We start from the raw sequence: 21585 nt of genomic DNA, 5'->3' as shown, positions 1-21585 counted from the left end.
GGATAAGAAGCGACGGGACAGTCCCTGGCTTTAGCTGTACCTTTGTAGAAAGACTCTTAAATACATATTAGGAAACATTTCATTACCAATTTTGAATTAATCTTTATTTATCAACAAAATACCTCTTGTTCGCCCAGGAGTGCTTTTGAGTCGCGTGGTGTCCATCGAAAATCAATTAGAAGCGAAATTCTCAAAAATATCTATAAATGATTAATTCTACGGCGTGATTGAGATACTCACTTGATGAAATCACTATCTATTTTGATGGACTCCTTATATGCTCTTGCGTCGGCTATGAATGCCTCGAGAGCATCCAGAAACAAGGCGTCTTTGTTATCGACAACCTCAGACATTTGACATATGGTTCGTATTTCTGAGAAAGTCGAGCCGATTTCTTCGGCGACTTCAGAAAAGTTCCTAAGAAATCGTGTTTCCTGGATGTATTCATAGTATTCAGTGGAATCTATATCCACAACAACTGTCCGCCATATTTGTAGCACATCTTCCTCCAAACGGTTGATCCAATCCACCAGATTTGCCTCCCGAACCCGAATATTTTGGAAAAACATCTTGAACTCTGACATGCCGTCCTGTATAAATTGTGACGTTAACAGTTCTACGATTTCCATTTTAGTAACATTTTCACCCTGTATATATTGCAAAATGTCCCACCTAACTTTGTTTAACGGATTTAAAAAGAGTTTCTCAGTTTTGTCAAGTTCTAATAATAAAGACTTTAAACTTTGCAGTATATTTTCCATTACTGATGTATATTGGTACCAGATACTATTGAAATCCTCTAAACGTTTCTGTAAGATTCCTATTGGCCATTCTATTGTGTCGAAATAGAAAACACTTCTTGCAAAAACAAAATTACGCATATAATATTTGAACTCCTCTCTGCAGTAAAACATTCGATCTTCATCCAAAGTCGAAGTTCAAATATGCAATGTCTGACAGTTCTTGCAGCCACTCCAATCTCTCAATGGTTTTGTTCAGATATTCACCGTATTTTTCTCCATATTTGATGGCATATCTATTATGAATGCGTGCTTCCATGATGAGGTGCCTCGGTGTCGCCGGGCCATTGTAATGGCGCCCTAGTCCCTCAAACGAATAGTTGAAGATCGGTGACCCCGTATCGTAAGCACTGATGAGAGTGGAGTAATTATCATAGGCTAGATTGACTATTTCTTTCCGATTCTGTAGCATGAGAGTCGTTGTCTCATGCATCATAATCCTAGCGGAAGGATCAGTAAAGTTTACATTTGCCAACATTCTAATTCGACTTTCGATAGTAAGTATAAACTCGGCATACGCCAACGCTACAATATGAATGGTGCGTTCCTCCATGGCGTCTCTGGCACGTACGAAATTCTTCCTTACAATGTATTCCTGATACCTGTACAGAAACTCTTTGTTTTTATATACACCCAGTGTCTCAGAATAGCTCTCATTCACAATCATGGTCAGATTATCGAGCATACTCTCCAGTTTGTTCACTAGTAGGTGCTCAACATCAATGAACGTGTGTTCAAAGTTCATAGCTAGAGCCACCGTTGTTTCAAATGTTGAATTCTCCATCCTTGAAGTTACTTCTGTAGCCTTCAGGAGTGCAGCCGACAGAACTTCTGTAAAACGAAAATAGAGTTAGCGATTTTAGTCTTTTGAACTCAAAAAAGAAATATACAATATATCTATATATAATCTTTTATTTTGTTGAGTATATGATATCACACAACCGATTGAATGCGAAGAGCATATGGGCAATTTACCGACAGCTCCATTGGAGTTATGATCTCAAGATCTAAACAAATTGAAAGGTTAAAACTTTTATTTACGGTACTTTCTTTTAACAGTACCTGCAATACAAAAAGGTGTTTACAAACACTAACTGGGATGTACGTTCAAATGATGTCAAGTTTATCCACAAAACAGCAATTTGCAAAAGCCGTTAAAGCTAAACCCCGCCCACTTTCTCCGTAACGACCGAAGAAAATAGTTCCTGCATTTTAGTAGGCTTATTCACATTTAATAGCAATATTTTATTCAGAATAATTTTCCAATTGTCATGGTACTTGTTGGTATTGAAATAAGGGATACAGTTTGTTTGTACACACTGACGCATGGTTTGTGGAAAGAAATTGATATTGACATCTATATATTATTTTCATACGCGGTGAATTCCGTTACGTTCTACATACAAGTTATTGAGAAATAAACAGACATGCTCACGCTTAGGTTATCGATTTAGAAACAGTGGCAATGGTAACTGAACTATTCCAGCATCAGACTGCTCGGGGACGCCGTTTCTATTGAACATAGGACCAGGTATCCCTAAAGAGTAAGTATTTTTTCTTCCTCGACGATATCCCCCATACAAATCAAACAAAAAATAGAATATTTCAAAATGTCGACTATGAAATGACCTTCATCATCCTGCATCTCTCGAAACCTGCTTATACAATTTATTATTGTTCAATATTATGATTAAGATTATTCCGGTGTTCAGTGTAGCCCTCCCCAATCGAGAGGGAGTATTTTGTTTCGCCCATTTTTCATCTCTTGTACATATTTTATGTAGCAGTGAATTTGACACGCATATAGTAGTGAATTTGACACTCAAGATGGCTACACCATCTAGAAGTACTACTAACTGAACTAGTGAGAAATTTAACAACCGTTGTGTCAAGACCGGAAACGAATACTACAACGTATCATTTATTGAACATTACTGGTGCTTGGTGTCCACTCTGTAGACAAACTTTACCAGACCAGGCCCCACCCAGTCAACACTCATAAAGCATTTTTACCTTTCACACATTGAAATGAAAGCGTACTTAAAACGACAAATAACGTCGTCAACAATAGATTAGACACTGGGACAACCGCTAGTGCATTCCAATACATTCCAATACATTCCAATGTTGCATGTAGCAATACAAATTTACTTAAAGTTATACTATCAATGTCAGCCTGACCATGATCAGAGCCAGAACTTGTTTTCTACTGTTATTAAATACACGTAATTGCAACAAACAACATAAATTATAGAACTTCATAAAAGCCGTAAAGCATTTATATCTCTTTATGATTTTCTTTTTCAAAACTCGGATAAACCTCATTGGTCAATTGCTTTGCCTCACAGATCCAGCGACCAATGGACAAACAAGAAGGATGGTGATCACGCGCAGAAGGGGCATTTCTTATTGGTCAGCTCAACTGCAGCCAGAATTAACAATAAGTAGGAACAACGATGGTGAAACACACATTGTGGGGAAGGACGGGCATATGTTAGCCAAAAGTGATCACCTTATTAGAAAATGATATCAAAAGTTACCAAAAAAAATGGTGACTATCCCTACATTATAGCGCCCTTCATATCATTTTGAATACAATCGCAACTATAAAGCTTGTATATATATTCACCAATGATATATTCCTGATATATTGTCATCATATCGGTACTTGAAATTTACTTGTATTATTGTCCCTTTTATTCTGTGCGATGTGGAATGAGATCGAAAAGGCTAGCAACCATTCCTTCGAATGGAAAATAAGCCAGAAATAGAAACCTTCATACCTTTGTCATTGTTGTTGAGGAACTTGTTGACCGCGTACTGAGAAGTGGCGGCATACGATATGTCTGGCTCATACAGGATAAAGTTACAGGGTACAGGACAGTCACAATACGTATCATGGATACTGGGAAATTGGTCTAAAAACAGGTAAGACGATATCTCTGTATGAATGATTTTACAAAACAGAAATACAAACTCAGTTCGTTATCTCGTACTCTGCCTAAATCGAAACTAAAATTAAGTTCCGAAAGTACACTCAGTTGTCTCGGATACTCGAATATCTCGAAGTTATTCATGATCGTAGTGACATCGAGATAGCGACTTCGACTAAGTTATCAACATATTATAAGCTGAATAATCAATATTAGGACCGTCACAGATGCTGTAGGCTACAAGCTATATATGTAGACATAAAGAAGGTACTTAGGGAAAATTGCGACACAAATATGAACTATAGAAGGAGGGTATTATTTGGTAAAATTTGAAAATCAGATACATGTTGTACAGTTTAAGGAACACCAAAAATTTGTAATCAGAATATGCATGAGGGGTTGCTACAGTCATCTCGAACTGGGATCGTTCGAAGCACCTTTTTAACTCGAGGTAAAATTTCAGTTTGAAATATATATACATAGAAATAACCTCAGTTACCTAAAATTCTCGAGATATCTCGAGTTCTTCATGACCCGACTGACTTTTTCATGACCGACTATTATGACAAATATTATTATACTTTACCTATGAGAGGTTTCAGACATGCGAAATACTGGTGCAAGGTACACACGGGCGGGTCACCTGAAATATCATATAGTTATTGCTAATTATTCATATCTATAAAGCGAATTGAAATCTCAATTAAACTTAATAGAACACATGTCTTTAATGGAACTTTTCGTTTTTTTTAGAGAACAGTGTTGAATGTATGCTTCAATTAACCATTTTTCTATGATTTGAAAGAAATTCAGTATTCTAGCAATTATACCATCAATGTTAAAGTTTGAGTTACACAAGAAGTGAACTTTATTCAGTCTATAGCATACTGAGTATAATAGACTTTTAGAGCACAATTAGTTTTAAATTGGTACGCGACATAAACCAAAAACGTGAGTCGTCCATATTGATTATGATAGAAGATAATGTCACATTGTTTACTTTAACAAATTGTTGTAATGGGGTGTAATTAAGCACCTGAGAGGATGTCAATAAAAATCGGTTATCGATAAAAGCTGGCGACTTTAATTACATAATTAAACATTTAAATTGAATGTACAAATACAAAACAAAGCATCTGCTTTCTCTGTACACACCGTTCTTATGTAACATGTATGTATGTCGACAACCACACCTCTCCTTCGCCAGGGACGTTAGGCAATCCATCTGACAGGCGTCCATCGTGAACTGGTCAACATACTCCAGCTTATGCTCACTACATCTACCGTGTGGGAGGGGCAGGTTACTTATCTATAATGTACATACTGTATATATAATATACATACCGTACTTTATAAAAGATCCTACACACATATATATATTTACTGTACATACAGTACTTTATAGAATATTTTACACACACACACACATATATATATTATGTTATTGTACATACCATACTTCATAAAATATCTTACACATATACATGTATATTACTGTACATATCGTGCACTATAAACTATTTTACACACACACATACACACACACACACACACACACACACACACACACACACACACACACACACACACACACACATATATATATGCCACTGAACATGCCGTACTTTATGAATTATCTTACAAATAATATATATGTTACTTATGTATGACAAACTGATCTTCACAAAATATCTTACACATACATATATTACATATGTACATGTATATCATACTGATTTTATTTTTTGAATTATTTCGCACATATATACATGTGTGTTACTTATGTATATATTAATATGATTATTAATATGTGCTATGTATCTTTATAATGTTTCCCACATGATCTTTAAATATATCATGTTACACCACATTATTGAACATTTGTATCGAATACTCAAATTGGAAATTCGAAAAAAAACCACTTATAAAGCCTTCGTGGATTCCTTTCAAGCTGAGTTTTAATTGATAAAAGCAGCTATGTAACACTATCATTGTAAGTCAATGGACCTAGGAACACAATGGGCAATAACACAACCATAGAAGTATTACCATATGGGCCTATAGAGGGCGTAACGATACATACACTGAACACCTTGACACCGACGAACACGTGGGCACCCGTGGACACAGCCTGACCTAGCGCATGCACGCGCGGTACCTCGCCGTTAGCGTGCAGCAACATCTTCACGCCCGCAGCGTCATGCGGTCCGGGCATATACTCATACTGTTCAACGTTCAACGTCAGTCGTAGACCATTCTCAACTCCTGGAAATAAAAGGATTAGTACACTGATATGTATGACCTCATGTTGTACAATCTCTAAATCAAAGATGACATTTTAAATGAAGAGTAAAATAGCCACGTGGACATGGTCACGAATATTTTTGGTTGTATACATATGTTTTGTTGTAGGAAACATTGATCCATAAAGTTCATCCCAGTTCAAATCAGTGTAGCGTTGTTATTTTGGGAATACTTATTGTGCCAATGTTCCTGTTGATAATTTGAGATGAAGTAGAAATATGCGAACCTGACATCATATTAGATTACGACAATTTTTTCAATTCTACAACGAAAAGTTGCAAGTAAAATTGACAATACTTAATTCGAAATTTATACTCTGGAGGAGAATCCCTGTAACACATGAATGTTTGGGTCAGTATTCTTAGAGTATAAACTATATGATACGGGCGACAGTGGAAGGTAAAGCAGGAAGCATCGAGGGTTTCGTCACCCTGTCGTATTACTTTTCCATCCTGAATACACCTCTATAAGATAGGCTCTGTCAGGTTTCCAAGGAGGTTGCCATTAGATATCAGCTACCAAATGGCTCATTTATTTTCTCTTTATATGTCTTACTATCTTCTTCACATTTCAGCGTATAAGAAATGGATACATCGAAAGGAACCATCTATTCTGATTACCTATCTGTTCTGTAGCCTCCACCACCGGACTCTGGATTCAGTTACAATTGACAAAAAACATCAAATAATACCGACATAATAACGAAACTATAACACCTACTTAAAATCGATAAAGCAAGGGCAAAACATGAACGAAAACATAAATTTGCGCGAATGTCAGTGAAAAAGTACAAGGGAAATATAACCAGGTGTTCGGGAGGAGAAACCGTCTTCTGATTTTATAAAGCATACCAGAATATTTTTAATGACTTCACGATATCATACAGCTTTCCCATGGTCTTCAGCAACATGCATCTCTCAAAAATGTGTTAATTTCTCAGTCAGTAGTCAACATCTGTCACGGAAATCGTGATAATAGGAACAAGGCATAGAATATCGAATCAACTGAGACATGTTAACACCATGGATGGTGGAAGCAGGATGTAACTATCTAGTAATGGATATGGAATAGTAAATTGAAGTTATCACGCTTATCGTGTTCTGTAGCTTAGTTGTAACATGTCCATGATGGTCACGTTATAAGGAAAGATCGAGGTAAGCCGCTGATGTTAATGATTCTGTAATTGTCCTTGTTTTCATGTTCTACGGGGAATATCCGATAGAAATGGTCAATGAAGTCTTTGTTAGTCAAAGATCCTGTAACACATAGTCTGTGTACCTAGAGGTGACATTGAAGGACTTGACATTGCCTCTGTCACTTGTTCTGATAATCTTTGCTTAATAATCAGCCCCGTATGAAAAAGTCGGCCTACGGAGAGGCACCATTTTTATCTGATAGGCATGTCAATGGTGTTTCGGAATATCTGGTCGCCAAACTATTCGATGAGAAAATTAATCATTCTCACTATTTCATGAAATGGGCAAGAGTAGAGTAAAGAGTGGAAAATTAAAACGTTTTTATGGGAGCGGATGTTTTATCAAAAGATCTTAACGGTTTTTCAATAGGACTGCAGCCATTACTTAATTTCACTAATTATAGTAATCAAACGAATGATAAATGCTTAGATGAACAATTACCCAAGCCAGCAAATAATAAAAGGATTGTTACATAATGTTACAATGTATGCTGTTTAGGAATCCAGTAAAAACGAGACAGATACGCACGCTTCTCACTATCAGACATTTCTAAAGATCTTAATACTGAAGAATAATTAAACAGTATTTTGTCTTGAGAAAGTCCATGTTTATCAAAAGAAGATATTAATTTTCATTCTGCACATTTGAACAGTGTATCTATAATGTACACCAAAGGCATTGCACAATCGCAGCCAGATTCAGTTACAGCCGATCGACTGAGGGCTAGACTTTTGTGAAACTTCTTAGTTTTGTTGCTACAAAGACACGACGGAATTGAAAGTTAAGAGTTTCCTGTATACAAAATGCTAAGCTACATATGTAGATTTGTGTTTCCATTTTAAGAAAAGGTAGCTGTTTGTGTGTGTACTTTTTAAACGCAGGAGAAATCAATAATTTCCGTACAGTTTTTGCCTCCAATTGCCAATTCTCACTTTCACCTACTTTAATATCGGTCAGACAGGTGACCAGTAAAATCGGACAGGTTGTGGTGTACACATTTCACCCCAACCTGTACCACATACGGCATCAATAGAATGGAAACATGATCAACTTCTTTGTTTCCTTTTTTATGTAATTCCAACGAGGATTTCTCTTCCCTGAGAGATATAATCATGCATATTCCATAATTATTTTCTCTCTTGTTGAAAGGCAGAGTATGTTTTGTTTTGTTTTATATGTTCGTTCGGTGATGTGATGCTTTTTACTTAGAATACATTTTGCACTGTATATATGTTCTACCGTAGCAGGTAATTTAGTTATGGGATTACCTGCATCCCTTACTATTGGTACCATATGTCAATTTTATAAGAAAATTGACCTATGCTTCATCGGTGACCAAATATGAATACTTATAAACGTATGATGCTGTGTTTGATGTATGTATAATCCAGAAACGTCTTCAAACTGGCTATATACATTACTGAATGTTTTGAAATTCGTGCCAACGAATTCAAAACGGACTCTGAATATTACCGCGAAGCGTTTAGTGTATTACATCTTTACATCGATAGACCAATCTATGAGTTGTAGTACATTCCCTTTTATATGATTTTACAACTGAAAAGGAAAATACCGTAACAAACATAGTATGATGTTTAATATACAACACCAAGAATAATTTGATCAGTTGACGGGAACATGACTTTTTCGATAGCTAGTTGTTGTGCAAGATAGTAGCGGGCAATCACCTGAAATGTTCCAAAATGCTCACTTAAGAATGGGGTCATCGAAACGTTCTGTCTATCTCCTATATACGGCTAAAATGAAACTATTGTGATACACATAACAATGGTAAATTATGTCATCAATTTTACTGTTATGATTCTTACCACTTTAATGAAATTGTTTATTGATATTGCTCTCATAATAACTTTCAGTTTGTTTGAAACAGACCTTAATTACATTATGTATATTATCAAAAGACTACATTTCTTATTCGCACATTGCAACACATTGTAAGGGCTTTTACAAACAAATTTTCGCAAATCATGGTCAATAAAAAAATTGTCATTCTTTTTATGTCATATATTATAGGGGTTATACAAAATGTTAAAAGCCATTTTCCTTAAGTATCTAATATAACGTTTCCTTATACAGCAAGAAATCATACATGATAAATGTTGTAAAAGGTGGACATTACCATATTTGGATATATTGGTAATAAGATACATGACACAGACCAGCAGATAACAGACAGGGACACGTCAGTATTCATAGAGTTAATGATGTTATTAGAAAAATGAAATCAGACATAAGTGCTTGCATTAAATAAATAAATCATAGCTGGTAATACAATTAAATAAAGAGATAATTCCAACGACATTGATCGTACTAATCAAACAATTGTTCCTATTGTTACTTCAGCGAGTTGTAACGACAAGCCACGTCAATGTTTAAACACATATATTGATGACCTTGTGTGAATGACAGCTGGGGTTGTTTTCTATGGAACATTGTATTTGTCTCTGTCAATAGTCATTGGTTAGAATTAGTGTTACTGAATAAAATGATTAATATTTTGTTGTTTGTATCCGTTTTTATTGGTATACGTAAACCAAATCGATATCAACATGCAATTTATTGGAATTACAGTTAAAACGTATGTTTACACTGTGCCAAGTTTCCTCGATATGAATCTCTTGTCATCGTTCTGTAATGGACAAGTTATGACCAAAGAGATTACCTTTCATATCAATTAATAGCCTTAACTTATAACTCTTAACAGCTCATGAGCATCTACATTGTAGACGGGCGAGACCAATAAACAATCCGTCCCACCAGGAAAAAGTAGTCGATAAATTGATGACTAAACCGATATCATTGCAAACGCATGGAACATCAGAATCACATTCATCAACCTGTTGGACGCATTGTGATAATCACACGCATAAAAATGGCCGACAAATTTTGATAAAGTTGTTTACAGAGTATCAATAGAACCTAACTGTTTGACCACACATTTACAATTAAGCAATTAACGTAAACTTTATTCTGAATGTTTTATCAACGTCTAGACATGTACAATACAATGTGTTTACGTTAGTGTGTGACAATTTGGTGTTCAATAACAGTGGAGGCATGGGAATGGATAATACACTGCTATCAGACCAGATTTTATCTCAAATTTCATACCTCTAAATAAACGGGTAATCATCATTATGATGCCAGCAGAATGAGAAATTACTTGTCTGGACGGTGACGTACTTATTTCAGATATCTGTATGGTTTTATTTTCCCAAGGCTAAAAGTGTGTAACAAATGTGTCCTAGATGCTATATAAACATATAAAGTGATCAATGACAAAAACAAAGAAAAAAATCGTTAGACATTTTAACGGATAACTCTTCGTAACAGGTGACCTGATATGACTTGTTTTTATCGATCAGGTGACTCAATCGACTTGAAATCCTAGACTGTCACACGTTGTATGGAGAGACTTTGGTCATTCATTAACATTGTAACAGCCGATACAGTAACGTAAGTGGCAAAACACATTTCCCCTGTTTTCAGCCAGTTACATGATATACCTGCTTGAAAACTTTGACAGAGAGCGTCTAAGAGAGGGTGGCTAAATAAAGCTATTATACGTTATGATGCTCGTTTGTGAAAAAAGAGCCTTTGGTCAGATTCAGTTGTCAAATCTCTCAAATAAAGCAACTCCGTGTTCAGAATAGTTAAAATTATAGCAAAACTTAAATGGCAATTTGAATGATACCAATTAAATGGACACTTTCATATTTTGACATGAAGACTTCATATACGTGTATATATATATATTATGAAGGGTTCAATAAGCAATCCATATTTCAAAGACATATGGACATTGCCGAGTTGGTAATTTTGGGACTAAGCTAAAGTTATATAACCTTTGTTCTTAGTCAATTTGTATTCATTTGTTATAAATCCATATGAAAGTTACTGAATATACAGAACGAGGTGCTATCGGCGTGAACACCACAGAATGCTCTGACATCACCTGTTTGAAGATAAATTCTACCGTCATCACTAAAATGATAATGCATATTATCTTACTGGGACGTACGTTAGCACACAGACAATTTTACAGCACCTCTACGCATCAATGCTAAGCTATTAATGCTATCTATAGAACGAATAAAAACTCTTCTATTCGTAGAAAACCTTACCGACAGACGAGATATATTCCTGGTTGCGCCCTTCATTAAATGTGTAACATACACCGTGGTCAGTCATGGTAGTGTTGAAATCGTCTGTGCTACACGGCAAGCCTTTCCACAAACACCTGCAGATATTTACATGAAACAATTAATTTTCTGATCCAGAAATTCCATACGTGTGTGTTAAATTTATGATACATATAAACCATTTGAAAAAAAGCCAAACAATCTTTTCGGCAAATTATATATAAAATATGGTACTTGTGATGCGTATGAACAATGCATCTTACTTCTTTAATTTTTATCTAGTTTTTGTTAAACTTAAAGTACATAATATTGCTGATTCGGCTCAAATAGGAAATGTGTGTACCTTGGAATGAAATCTTCTTTCTGATGCGCGGATTGTAGAAATAAATCCTCGAGCGTCAGATTTTGACCGCCAAATCTCACCAGATCATTTTCATCAAATGTGTCCGGATATGTGTACATACTCTCCAACAGGCGATATCTGTGAAGGTCGTTGGAAAGGGTCGCCCTTAAAAACAAAACAAAAATGTTAAATTTGTATAAGAATGACGTCATCTTTCCTTCAATTTATTTCTTATATGGTGGGGTTTATAATTTATTTTATTTGTTTAAGATCAAGATATAAGTTTGACTATACTTAACAACTTTCTTTTAAAAGTTTTGTGACGTTTACTATTCAAATGTTTAACAAATACGATATTGTACGATGTACGATGCATCCTTGATGCCCTGTTGGCGTCCTATGATAGAATTCCTGTCACTATACAACACCCTATCCTAAAACACTATCTTACACACTAGCGTCCTGTTGGGCGTCCTATTTTAGAATTCCTATCACTATACAACACCCTATCCTAAACACTATCTTACACATTATCGTCCAGCTAGCTTGCTTTGATAGAATTCCTGTTACTTTACAACACCCTATCGTTTTATAGACCAAAGTGTCCTAGTAACGTGTTTGCTAAAATGTTCATAAATATACAGCAAATCAATGCTGGTCATCATCATTGTTCTATTATTAACTCAATAAACTCACACAATGTATAACAATACCTCCTCGCGTTAAAAATCGATAATTCATAATAAATCATCATATATACAACCGATGATGATAGCATTCTTTAAACTTGTATCTTATATATACATACATTTGTATATAACCACTAGAAATAAATCGTGTCGTTTGAAATCTACCCGAGGAGAAAAATTTTGAAGCAAATGAAGCAATTTACACTCATAACACCCGTGACATTACTATGACATGTAGCACAATTTATCGCTTCGACAATTCACGCTCGTTAAACACATTAATAAAACAAGCTTTCCTCAAACATGACTGAACCGGCGAAGACCACCTCCTGTGTATCATCGATTTCAGACTTTAGACAGCAGCTATATCTTGAATTTTGTTCAGCTCTGAAGAACAATTATGACATTTAACATATTTTCAATAATACGTTTTTTTTCTTTAATACATTATGCATACTAATATGACGATCATTACGGTTTTTCAGATCCATTGATATTTCTTAATTATGCTTTCTTCTGGAAAGGATTCAGTTTAAGAATCTCATTCAGTTAAGAGACCTAGATGAATCTGAGACCCCTTGTTATCGATAAGAAGAGTTATATATACATGTGTATTTAGTACTCGATTATGCTATACTTTATTGTTTGTCAGTGCTTTTGCTAAGTTTATCACCCCAAAAGCAGCCAGGGTCAGTTTAGTTTGAAGTGGTGTCTCCTCGTAGTAGTTAGTGACTACTTCACTGAACAGCATACTGGAGGCCCATCTAATGCCATCCAGGGCAATAAGGGTAAAGTGTATTGTCCAAGGACACAGCCCCGACATCACAGGCTGGTCCGTTTACCTCATCTTCCCGAGAAATACAAACGGACACGTTAAGGGAGTGTCAAACAACGCAAGTCGGATCTTCACTTAAGTTGACATTGCAGGCGCTTTAACCGACTAGGCTATTGCCACACCCAAATATTACTATACAGGCTGTGCAATACTTCCTTAATTTTGTAAACTGTTCTGAATCATATGAAGTTAATGCAATAATAAAAACATAAATAATTAGCATAGATTTGCTATATTTCGGTGATAAACTTCGACAATATGAAAGTATATAATACGAGGCGGTCTTTCAACCTCATTAATGAAATGTAAACACCATTGAATTGATATACACAAATCAATACATCGTGATATCATTAGCCATTTAACATCAAATGAAGAATTAGTTGGAAATCAGACCGTTTTGAAGCTTAATTGGTTTCAGATAAACTAACCGAATGTCACGATTTTAACTTTGTTAAAACTGTTTGCTTTCTTCTAGTGTAGCTTTTAGTTCTCTGTTTCAAATATCCTCTTTTATGATTCACAGATCCCCAGCGCCAATGGTGACCTTTTACACAGGAGTATAAGGTTTGTCTTTGGGTTTTGATGATGTTTTACGTCTCTTTGTCCTTGACAAAACCTAGATTCCCTGTGTTGATACATGTTATGTGGGACAAACATCCTGTACGTATCTCATAGCTTCATCACACAAACCCATTACGAAATCGGATTTTCTAAACCTAATCAGTATTCAAATATCAATAAGGCTTTATATTTATTGTATCAATAGAGTCCATTCCTTACTGTCGGAACATGAAGGTTTTCCACTTCATTGATGGCAGATCAATACTGGCTAAATAATTAGATCAGAAACACGTAATATTCGTACAAAGGGTAGTTTGTGCTCTTTATATTAAAATAACTAAATAACAACACCATCTTTTGTATCTTTTCCTTTTATGCTTATTACGATAAGAAACGTAATTATACCATCAAACCTGTATCCTAGACCAGATGTGATATAAACGTTTGTCTTACATAAAGTATCAATCGATACAAATACTATCATTAGAATGAGACAAATATGCTGCAAACCAAAAACAAAATGGACCAAACACTGTAAAGCAATAAAGCAAACAACATTTGTATATCTTAATACAGTAGAGAGGAGGTACAGCACGTATGTCTTAGTATCATGTCTCCGACAACATTGGGTTGTTTAAGAGAAAGAGACGGTAAAGCAGAAACACATTCAAACGGTGGCAAGTATCTATACATCAAATCTTCAATTGATATTAATGTACATGCTACAGATTCTGCGCAGACCATAAATATTCCAGAACAATTTTCTCTCTACTCCAGGATTACGAAAACGTCAATAGCAAGTTCAAAATGCTGACGTCACGTCATTAAAACAGGTTTCATATCGAAATTAATATGTTGAAATTGATAACAAGAAGATATTACAGGAACAAATCTACACAATAATCGATCTGTAACAAGGCTATATAACTTCAATTACCAGGTGTTGTTCCCCCTTATTGAATAAACTGTTATTTACTAACGCTATCCTCACAAACTTGTTGGGCATAAATTGTTCAATTTCGTGGTAATGGTTGTTTGGAACGAATCTTGTATTGGCAAACTGAACCAAACCGGCTGTTATTAACAAGTGATACACGACAACATCCTACCTATCAAACCACAGTTTGTATCAACATGTATGTAGAAGTCTTAAAAAAGATGTGGCGTTAAGCCCATGGCAGCAATGGGTGTTAACTTTGTAATTGTAGGTCTTTTGTAATGTTTTCATGTATTAGTTATTAGGTTAGTTTTTATTATAAGCATTAACTACCCCCCCCCCCCCCCCCAAAAAAAAATAAAAAAAATAAAATAAAATAAAATAATATACATGAAAGAAAACAAAAAACAAACCCAAAGAATACCGATATGATAATAAAAAAATCAGTAAATCGAAGACAAAATATTAAAAAAATAGATTTTCGTGAAGACAAGGAGAATAAATCCATATGTTCAGAAAGAATAAGCGTCTTCTGCTTGATCGAAGTCACCAGCCATACAAATCTGGGTCATATCAGGGTTAAGTCACATTCTCAGAGAGTTAGGTAAGTAACAAACATTCTGACTGCATATAGATGTTAGAAATTGTTTTAGCTATGTACCAAGGCCAAACCAGGCCGTGTAGATGAAGAATAACTTTGTATTTGTATGTTATAATTTATAGAGGAACCCGCATTTGTCAGAAACAACAAGGCGAGCTACTGCAGAACCCTATAAGCAGACACGGGCGGCTAAACAAGATTGTGGCCACTGAGGTTAGATTGATTTCATATACTCTGTTAACTCTGCACATAAAATATGTCATGTGAGGCTGGTATTCCCTAGCTATAGGGTATTTAGTGTAAATCAACAATCCCAAAGGTCGTATCACGCATTAAACTAATACAAACGTTTAAACAAGCAAGTTTTTCTCTCTCTCTGGATATTTCAAATGATAAAATGGATTAATGCAAATATTATAATTATGGAATTACGATTCGGCGTGTTTCCTGAACTAGATGGCCGGCGGAGGCATGTAAACAGTAACGAACCCCTATAGAAATAGTATCTGTGTCTCAGTTTATTTGGTTGAGTTCGATTCCAGAAAAGTGCAATCTAATGCTGCTATTAACTAGTTAAATATTTCTTTTGGTGATGACTTAATACAATGGCTCATCGGTAACTTTCATTTTGACTTAAATGTCATAACGATAAATCAAAATACTCTTTACGAATCTATAGAATTACTATCATTTGTTATTGTTGCTTTCCTAGGAAGTATTAATCATTAAAGTTTTATTACGTCGTCTGCTAACGAGACACTTAAAAATAGTATTTAAATTTATATTTTAGATTAATGAAAATCAAGCATAAATCTAATGTAAGCATCAAACTGTTACCCGACGTAAGTTTATAATTGATATGTTGGCAACTTATTTTTATCTGTCATTCATATTGTACCTAAATAAACTGTATTCTGCCTTCTGCAAACACAATAATTTGTTATTTGACGTCGTCCCCTGTAAATAATTTTACATGCATAGATTCTATAAAAACATTTCGTGTATGATCTTCTTTTAATTAAACATTCTCACTATTCTATCTACTACTATTTCAGATAAGTTAACTTTAACGTTTTGGTCTTCTTTCTCTTTTTTATATTTTGTTTGTCATTCCAAGTTTTGCATGTGTTTTTTGTTTTACGATCACGTGTCAGTTCCGATTTTGTATTTACTCGGTCAACACAAAGAAGGAATCAATTTGATATTGAGCGATCACGGTACAGGAACGGACGGATGGACACACCTGTACAACCCACAATACAGTGATTTCCCAAGGTACTGTATTTTATATGTCAGTATTGATATTATAACCATTGACGATAATGGGTAATGATTCATAGTTTTATACCTTAAGGTTAACACTTGATTTTAGGAAGAATACATTAAGTTTTATGTTTGTCTCGTCGAACCTATATTGATGTTCCCGACTTCTGTTTTGGATTTCCGCACTTTTGACACCGAACATCAGCTGTATGATGTCCCTAACATCACTGACAGTTCCTAGAGAGACGAAACAGCTGTATGATGTAATCTACATCACCTACGAGTCCTAGAAGGACGAAACAGCTGTGTGATGTCACTAACATCACTAATGAGTCCTAGAAGGACAAAACAGCTATATGATGTCTCAATCATACACTGACGACTCAAAGGAAGACGAAACAGCTGTATGATGTCCCTAACATCACTGAAGAGTCCTAGAACGACACGACAGCTTTATGATGTCCCTAATATCACTAACGAGTCCTAGGATGACAAAACAGCTGTATGATGTCTCTAACATCACTGACGAGACCTAGAAGGACAAAACAGCTGTATGATGTTCCTAACATCACTGAAGAGTCCTAGAAGGACCAAACAGCTGTATGATGTCGCTAACATCACTGACGTGTCCTAGGCGGATGAGACAGCTGTATGATGTCGCTAACATCACTGACGTGTCCTAGGCGGACGAGACAGCTGTATGATGTCCCTAACATCACTGACGAAAGTGGTAATAACAGAGGATACATTAGTAGAACAACAATATACTTTACACGTATAAGTAACAGACAATACAAAAATGCACTTATGATTCCTATTGATCATTGTTAGGAGAAGAATTTCCTCTTTAGAAAGACATTAAGTTGGTATTATAAAAGTATTCTTCAGGGTAGGTAACCTACTGTATGAAAAAAAGAAAGAAAAAAACAAAAACAAAAAGCAAAAAACATTAAATGATTTAATGATTGTTAACTTTTGTTCCCCGGTATCATCATATGACTAGTATGGTTTGTAAAAAAATACCAGGAAATAAAGATATTTTAATGGACATAAATACCACATTATCGTGTGTACTCTATGTAAACAAATCGTACAGTACAACGTGTTCATGCCACTTTATCTTCCATCAATCAATTGACATATGAATTAACCATTCACGCTGAGGGTCCGCTGCATTCGAGCACGTGTTTGACTTATTACCATGCATATCCAGAGTGTTTTCATCGTGAATCTTTCTATGTATTGATTTGTAAACGACCTCATGTAATATTCAGTTATGCTTTGATTTCTCAGACGAGGTAGATGGGTATTTCGATATCGTCAACAATTTATCATGAGAACAATTGGAGGATTCCTCAGAGATATGTGTCTAATTAGGACTTTAGATGGGTAATATCTCAGTGCCCAAGCAGCAATCAAAACATTTCTCTTATGGACTTTTTCCGAACATTCTTTGAAATATCGTGATTTCTGACTAAGTGTATGGACGTTATGATCAAATGAATACGTTTTATTATTACAACCGAACGCAAATCCGTAGAGAAATCCTGATATACAGGCCTTTGATAGCGAAACATTGATATCTGCAGATCACTTTCTAAGTGTCGCTGACAAGTTGGGCAGTTTTCCTGAACATACTAAAACTGTATATGATATGAAAGTACAAATTCAGATTCCTAAAGACATTACATCAAAATAAATCTACAGTTCTAACTGAAAACCTTGACGACACGAGAATAAATATGAATGTTATGTCGATTCACACACTCGAGAAACAGCAAATTCAAATCATCACAAAAGAAAAACCAGAGCGCCTTTATCCTATGCAAGGTCGACTCATTTATTGCAGTGCACTTGACTATCTTTGAACATAACTGTGCAAGAAAAATATCGGTTAAATAACTGTTAATGAAGCATTGACTATTACTCTCTGTTCGGTACTTTATATCGCGCCACTCTAACATTAGCAGGGCGTTACAAGGGACTACAATATGTGTCAAGTTGTTGGGTTTGTACTGAAAGGTCATTGTATTGTGGTATTACACCATACTATTGTGTTTACGGTTCTTCGTGAGTACTTCAGATAAAGACAGTTGTAGGCAAATACGTGTCGTTAAGCCGCACACTACATTTGATAATAATTTGTGTAAGTGATCGGTTTGGAATCGCTTTCATCACATAAATGGAAAGATATCTTACTTACGGTATCATGTTTGATACAAAATCAGCAGTATTAGTCTGTCGACAACTGTTTTATAAAAATCCAGATATGAAAGAGTTTTATTTTTAAATACTGACATCTTAATAGGTAGCAGCTGTGATTAACACCAATGCAATATATGTTACTATGGTGACATATATAACACAAGAGCTTTGTTTGAATCATTGCAAATTACGAAACGTAAGTGAATTCAGTTCATTTATTTTTTTGAAAGGTATTTATTTACCTGGTAAACAACATTGCATGTTGTGAAATATGAGAAGGTCGACTACGGATACTTTCGATTTCCATAATTAGAATTTGCGACATGAACGCAGGAAAGTTTTGATTGATTATTGTGTAACATTCATTTTTTACCATTTTATTTTATCGACATGGGGGCTATGCACACATTTCATATAGAAGACAACATGTCTGTCAACAACGTTTTATACACTGGATGCTATTGATTTTGACAACGAAGATATTTCTATCGTTTGGAAATTAGGGGCGGCATAACATGCACATTGAATTTAGATTGCGAAAATTTATTATTTGCGATACTAGTCAGATTTGAACCTCAACTTCAATGTTCGGCGTATCCTTATCCTTTTTATAAAACAAGCTTGTTGCTTTGGAGTATTTAAAAATAAAATCTTAAATAATCTTGAGTTCATAATGCTAGTGTTATATACCAGGGACCACTCGTTCAAAAGGTGATTAAGCTAATCAAATTTTAACAACATTTCAGATCCTGATATAATAATTTCTGGTCGAACTAACTTGACAAGACTTTATGGAATTTTGTAATTCTTAATGCTCTTCAAACTGGCATAACTTAAAGATGATATACTTAAGGGTTTTGCAACAAATGGGAAATGAAATTTTCACTAATCAAGTGATTAAGCTGATCACCTTTTGAATAACCGGGTTCTGGTATTTTGTTTGAGTGAATTGTATTTTAGAGGTCTTGCTTATGTTCATGACAATATTTCATGACCTTTAGGGGCTCGTTTGGTTCATTGATGGTCATACGAAACTTTCTTTTACCATCCGAAATGTATTGCATTTTGAGTATATGAAGTAGAATACTACATAAACGTTGGAACTGGGCGTGCAATCCATATTATGATGATTTAACAGAAACCAAAAGGATGTCTAAGGCTTATTAATTGTATTTACATTCCGATACTTGTATTGTTCTTTTGACCTTAAAAAGAACAATTTGTAAAGCAACCTTTAGGCTTACAAGATGTTATACAACAACGCCCAGGTCCTGCTATCGTTGCTCTTTTGTCAGTTGACCTATTTCCGAACATGTTTTCGTCATCAGATTTTTTCTGGGCATGTTACTGTTAGGTGACCTAATCCAGATCACGCTTCTCTCAGTTGACCTACTTCCGGACATTTCAGACATTCTACTTTCAGTTTACCTACTTCGGGAATTTCAGGCATTCTTCTTTCAGTTGACCTGATTCCGGGCATTTCAGACATTCTACTGTCAGTTGACCTACTTTCGGACATTCTAGATATTCTAATTTCAGTTGACCTACTTTTAGATCAAGCTACAGTAAAGTGACTTACTTGAATGCGTTCTGGTTACATATAGTGATAGATGGGAATTGTAACGAGGTGTTATAGTTGACTCGGACATTGACAGTCACTGGCCAGCCGTAGTAATAATATACCCTGTCTACTATCTGGTATACCAACACCGAGGCGCATGCGCATATCATCATCAGCCACAGCAACCTACAACAGAGTAAACATAACAAATGATTCCATTAATTTTAAGGAAGAATGGATACATGGGGACAACATCAGTCAGCATACTTTTGAAAAAGATGTATATCTATATGAATGGTTCTATAAATTGTATTCGAATGTTATTTAAAATCATCCGATATCTCATCGTCGGATATGCACTACGCTACGCTGCTACACTGATCACCCCTGGGTCGATTAAGTGAAAAATCCTCGTTTCAAATATAAACCAATCATCATGACTCCTCAGTCTAGAAGGGAAGTACTAAAACAATTTGGCTGCGCTATTGAAGGGTTGCATATTACATATGTATATACACATTTAGTGTGTATGAAGTCCTAGAGGTCCTTAGTGTTTTAAACGAGTATAACCTAGTACTGCAAGGGATTGTAGGAACAGCCCAGATGTGCGTACCATGTAATTTGTGCGTTAATAAGTTAAACAGAGTATCGATATTGAACAACCACTTGGCGGTGTTCACATAGGCTGAACATCCTGATAACCGACTTTTCCATCATCTAGGCCTGTTTTTATTGACAGGGAGACATCTCTCTCAGATAAAAGGGTATCAGTAATGTTCTGCTGAAATGGTTCACACGCTTTGATATTAAATCTCTTAAACACGTCTTCGACATCATCAGCCGCCACTGTTGTTGATATGCAGCTTCTATAAAGCCTATGTTATCCTCAATCTGATTGGCTGAAGTTCCGGGTGGAAAATGTGCCGGAGCTAATCAAATAGCCTGTATTGAACCGAGGATTTGTCACTGAGTAGAGCAACGGGTGATTAGTGTAGCGTAGTGCAATCAACCATGGGTATCCGACGATGCCAATATTAAAAAAACAAAAAAGGAAAAAAAAAAAAAAAAAAAAATTGATCAAATTATCGGATCAATGGATGGATCTCTCTCCCTATATTAATCATTTGTGTCGGCACATTTGTTTCGCGATTTTCTCTAGATCTGTACCATATCTACATCCACATCATCACT

At 35.3% G+C, this 21585-nt stretch overlaps 1 protein-coding gene across 1 annotated transcript in view; it reads right to left on the bottom strand.

Moving 5' to 3' along the window:
* The window catches only part of LOC117344005, a 35964-nt gene that overhangs the window by 2786 nt on the left and 11593 nt on the right, over window positions 1-21585 (bottom strand). Inside the window, 9 exon segments of the mRNA XM_033906599.1 lie at window positions 241-935; window positions 937-1631; window positions 3584-3718; window positions 4320-4376; window positions 4889-5042; window positions 5817-5998; window positions 11379-11494; window positions 11740-11904; window positions 20413-20580. Coding sequence (XP_033762490.1) covers window positions 241-935; window positions 937-1631; window positions 3584-3718; window positions 4320-4376; window positions 4889-5042; window positions 5817-5998; window positions 11379-11494; window positions 11740-11904; window positions 20413-20580 — 2367 coding nt within the window.

This window comes from Pecten maximus, chromosome 15, assembly GCF_902652985.1.
Source record: "Pecten maximus chromosome 15, xPecMax1.1, whole genome shotgun sequence".
Classification (NCBI taxonomy): Eukaryota; Metazoa; Mollusca; class Bivalvia; order Pectinida; family Pectinidae; genus Pecten; species Pecten maximus.
The sequence above is the reverse complement of the archived record's forward strand: the minus strand, read 5'-3'. Positions and strand labels throughout refer to the sequence as shown.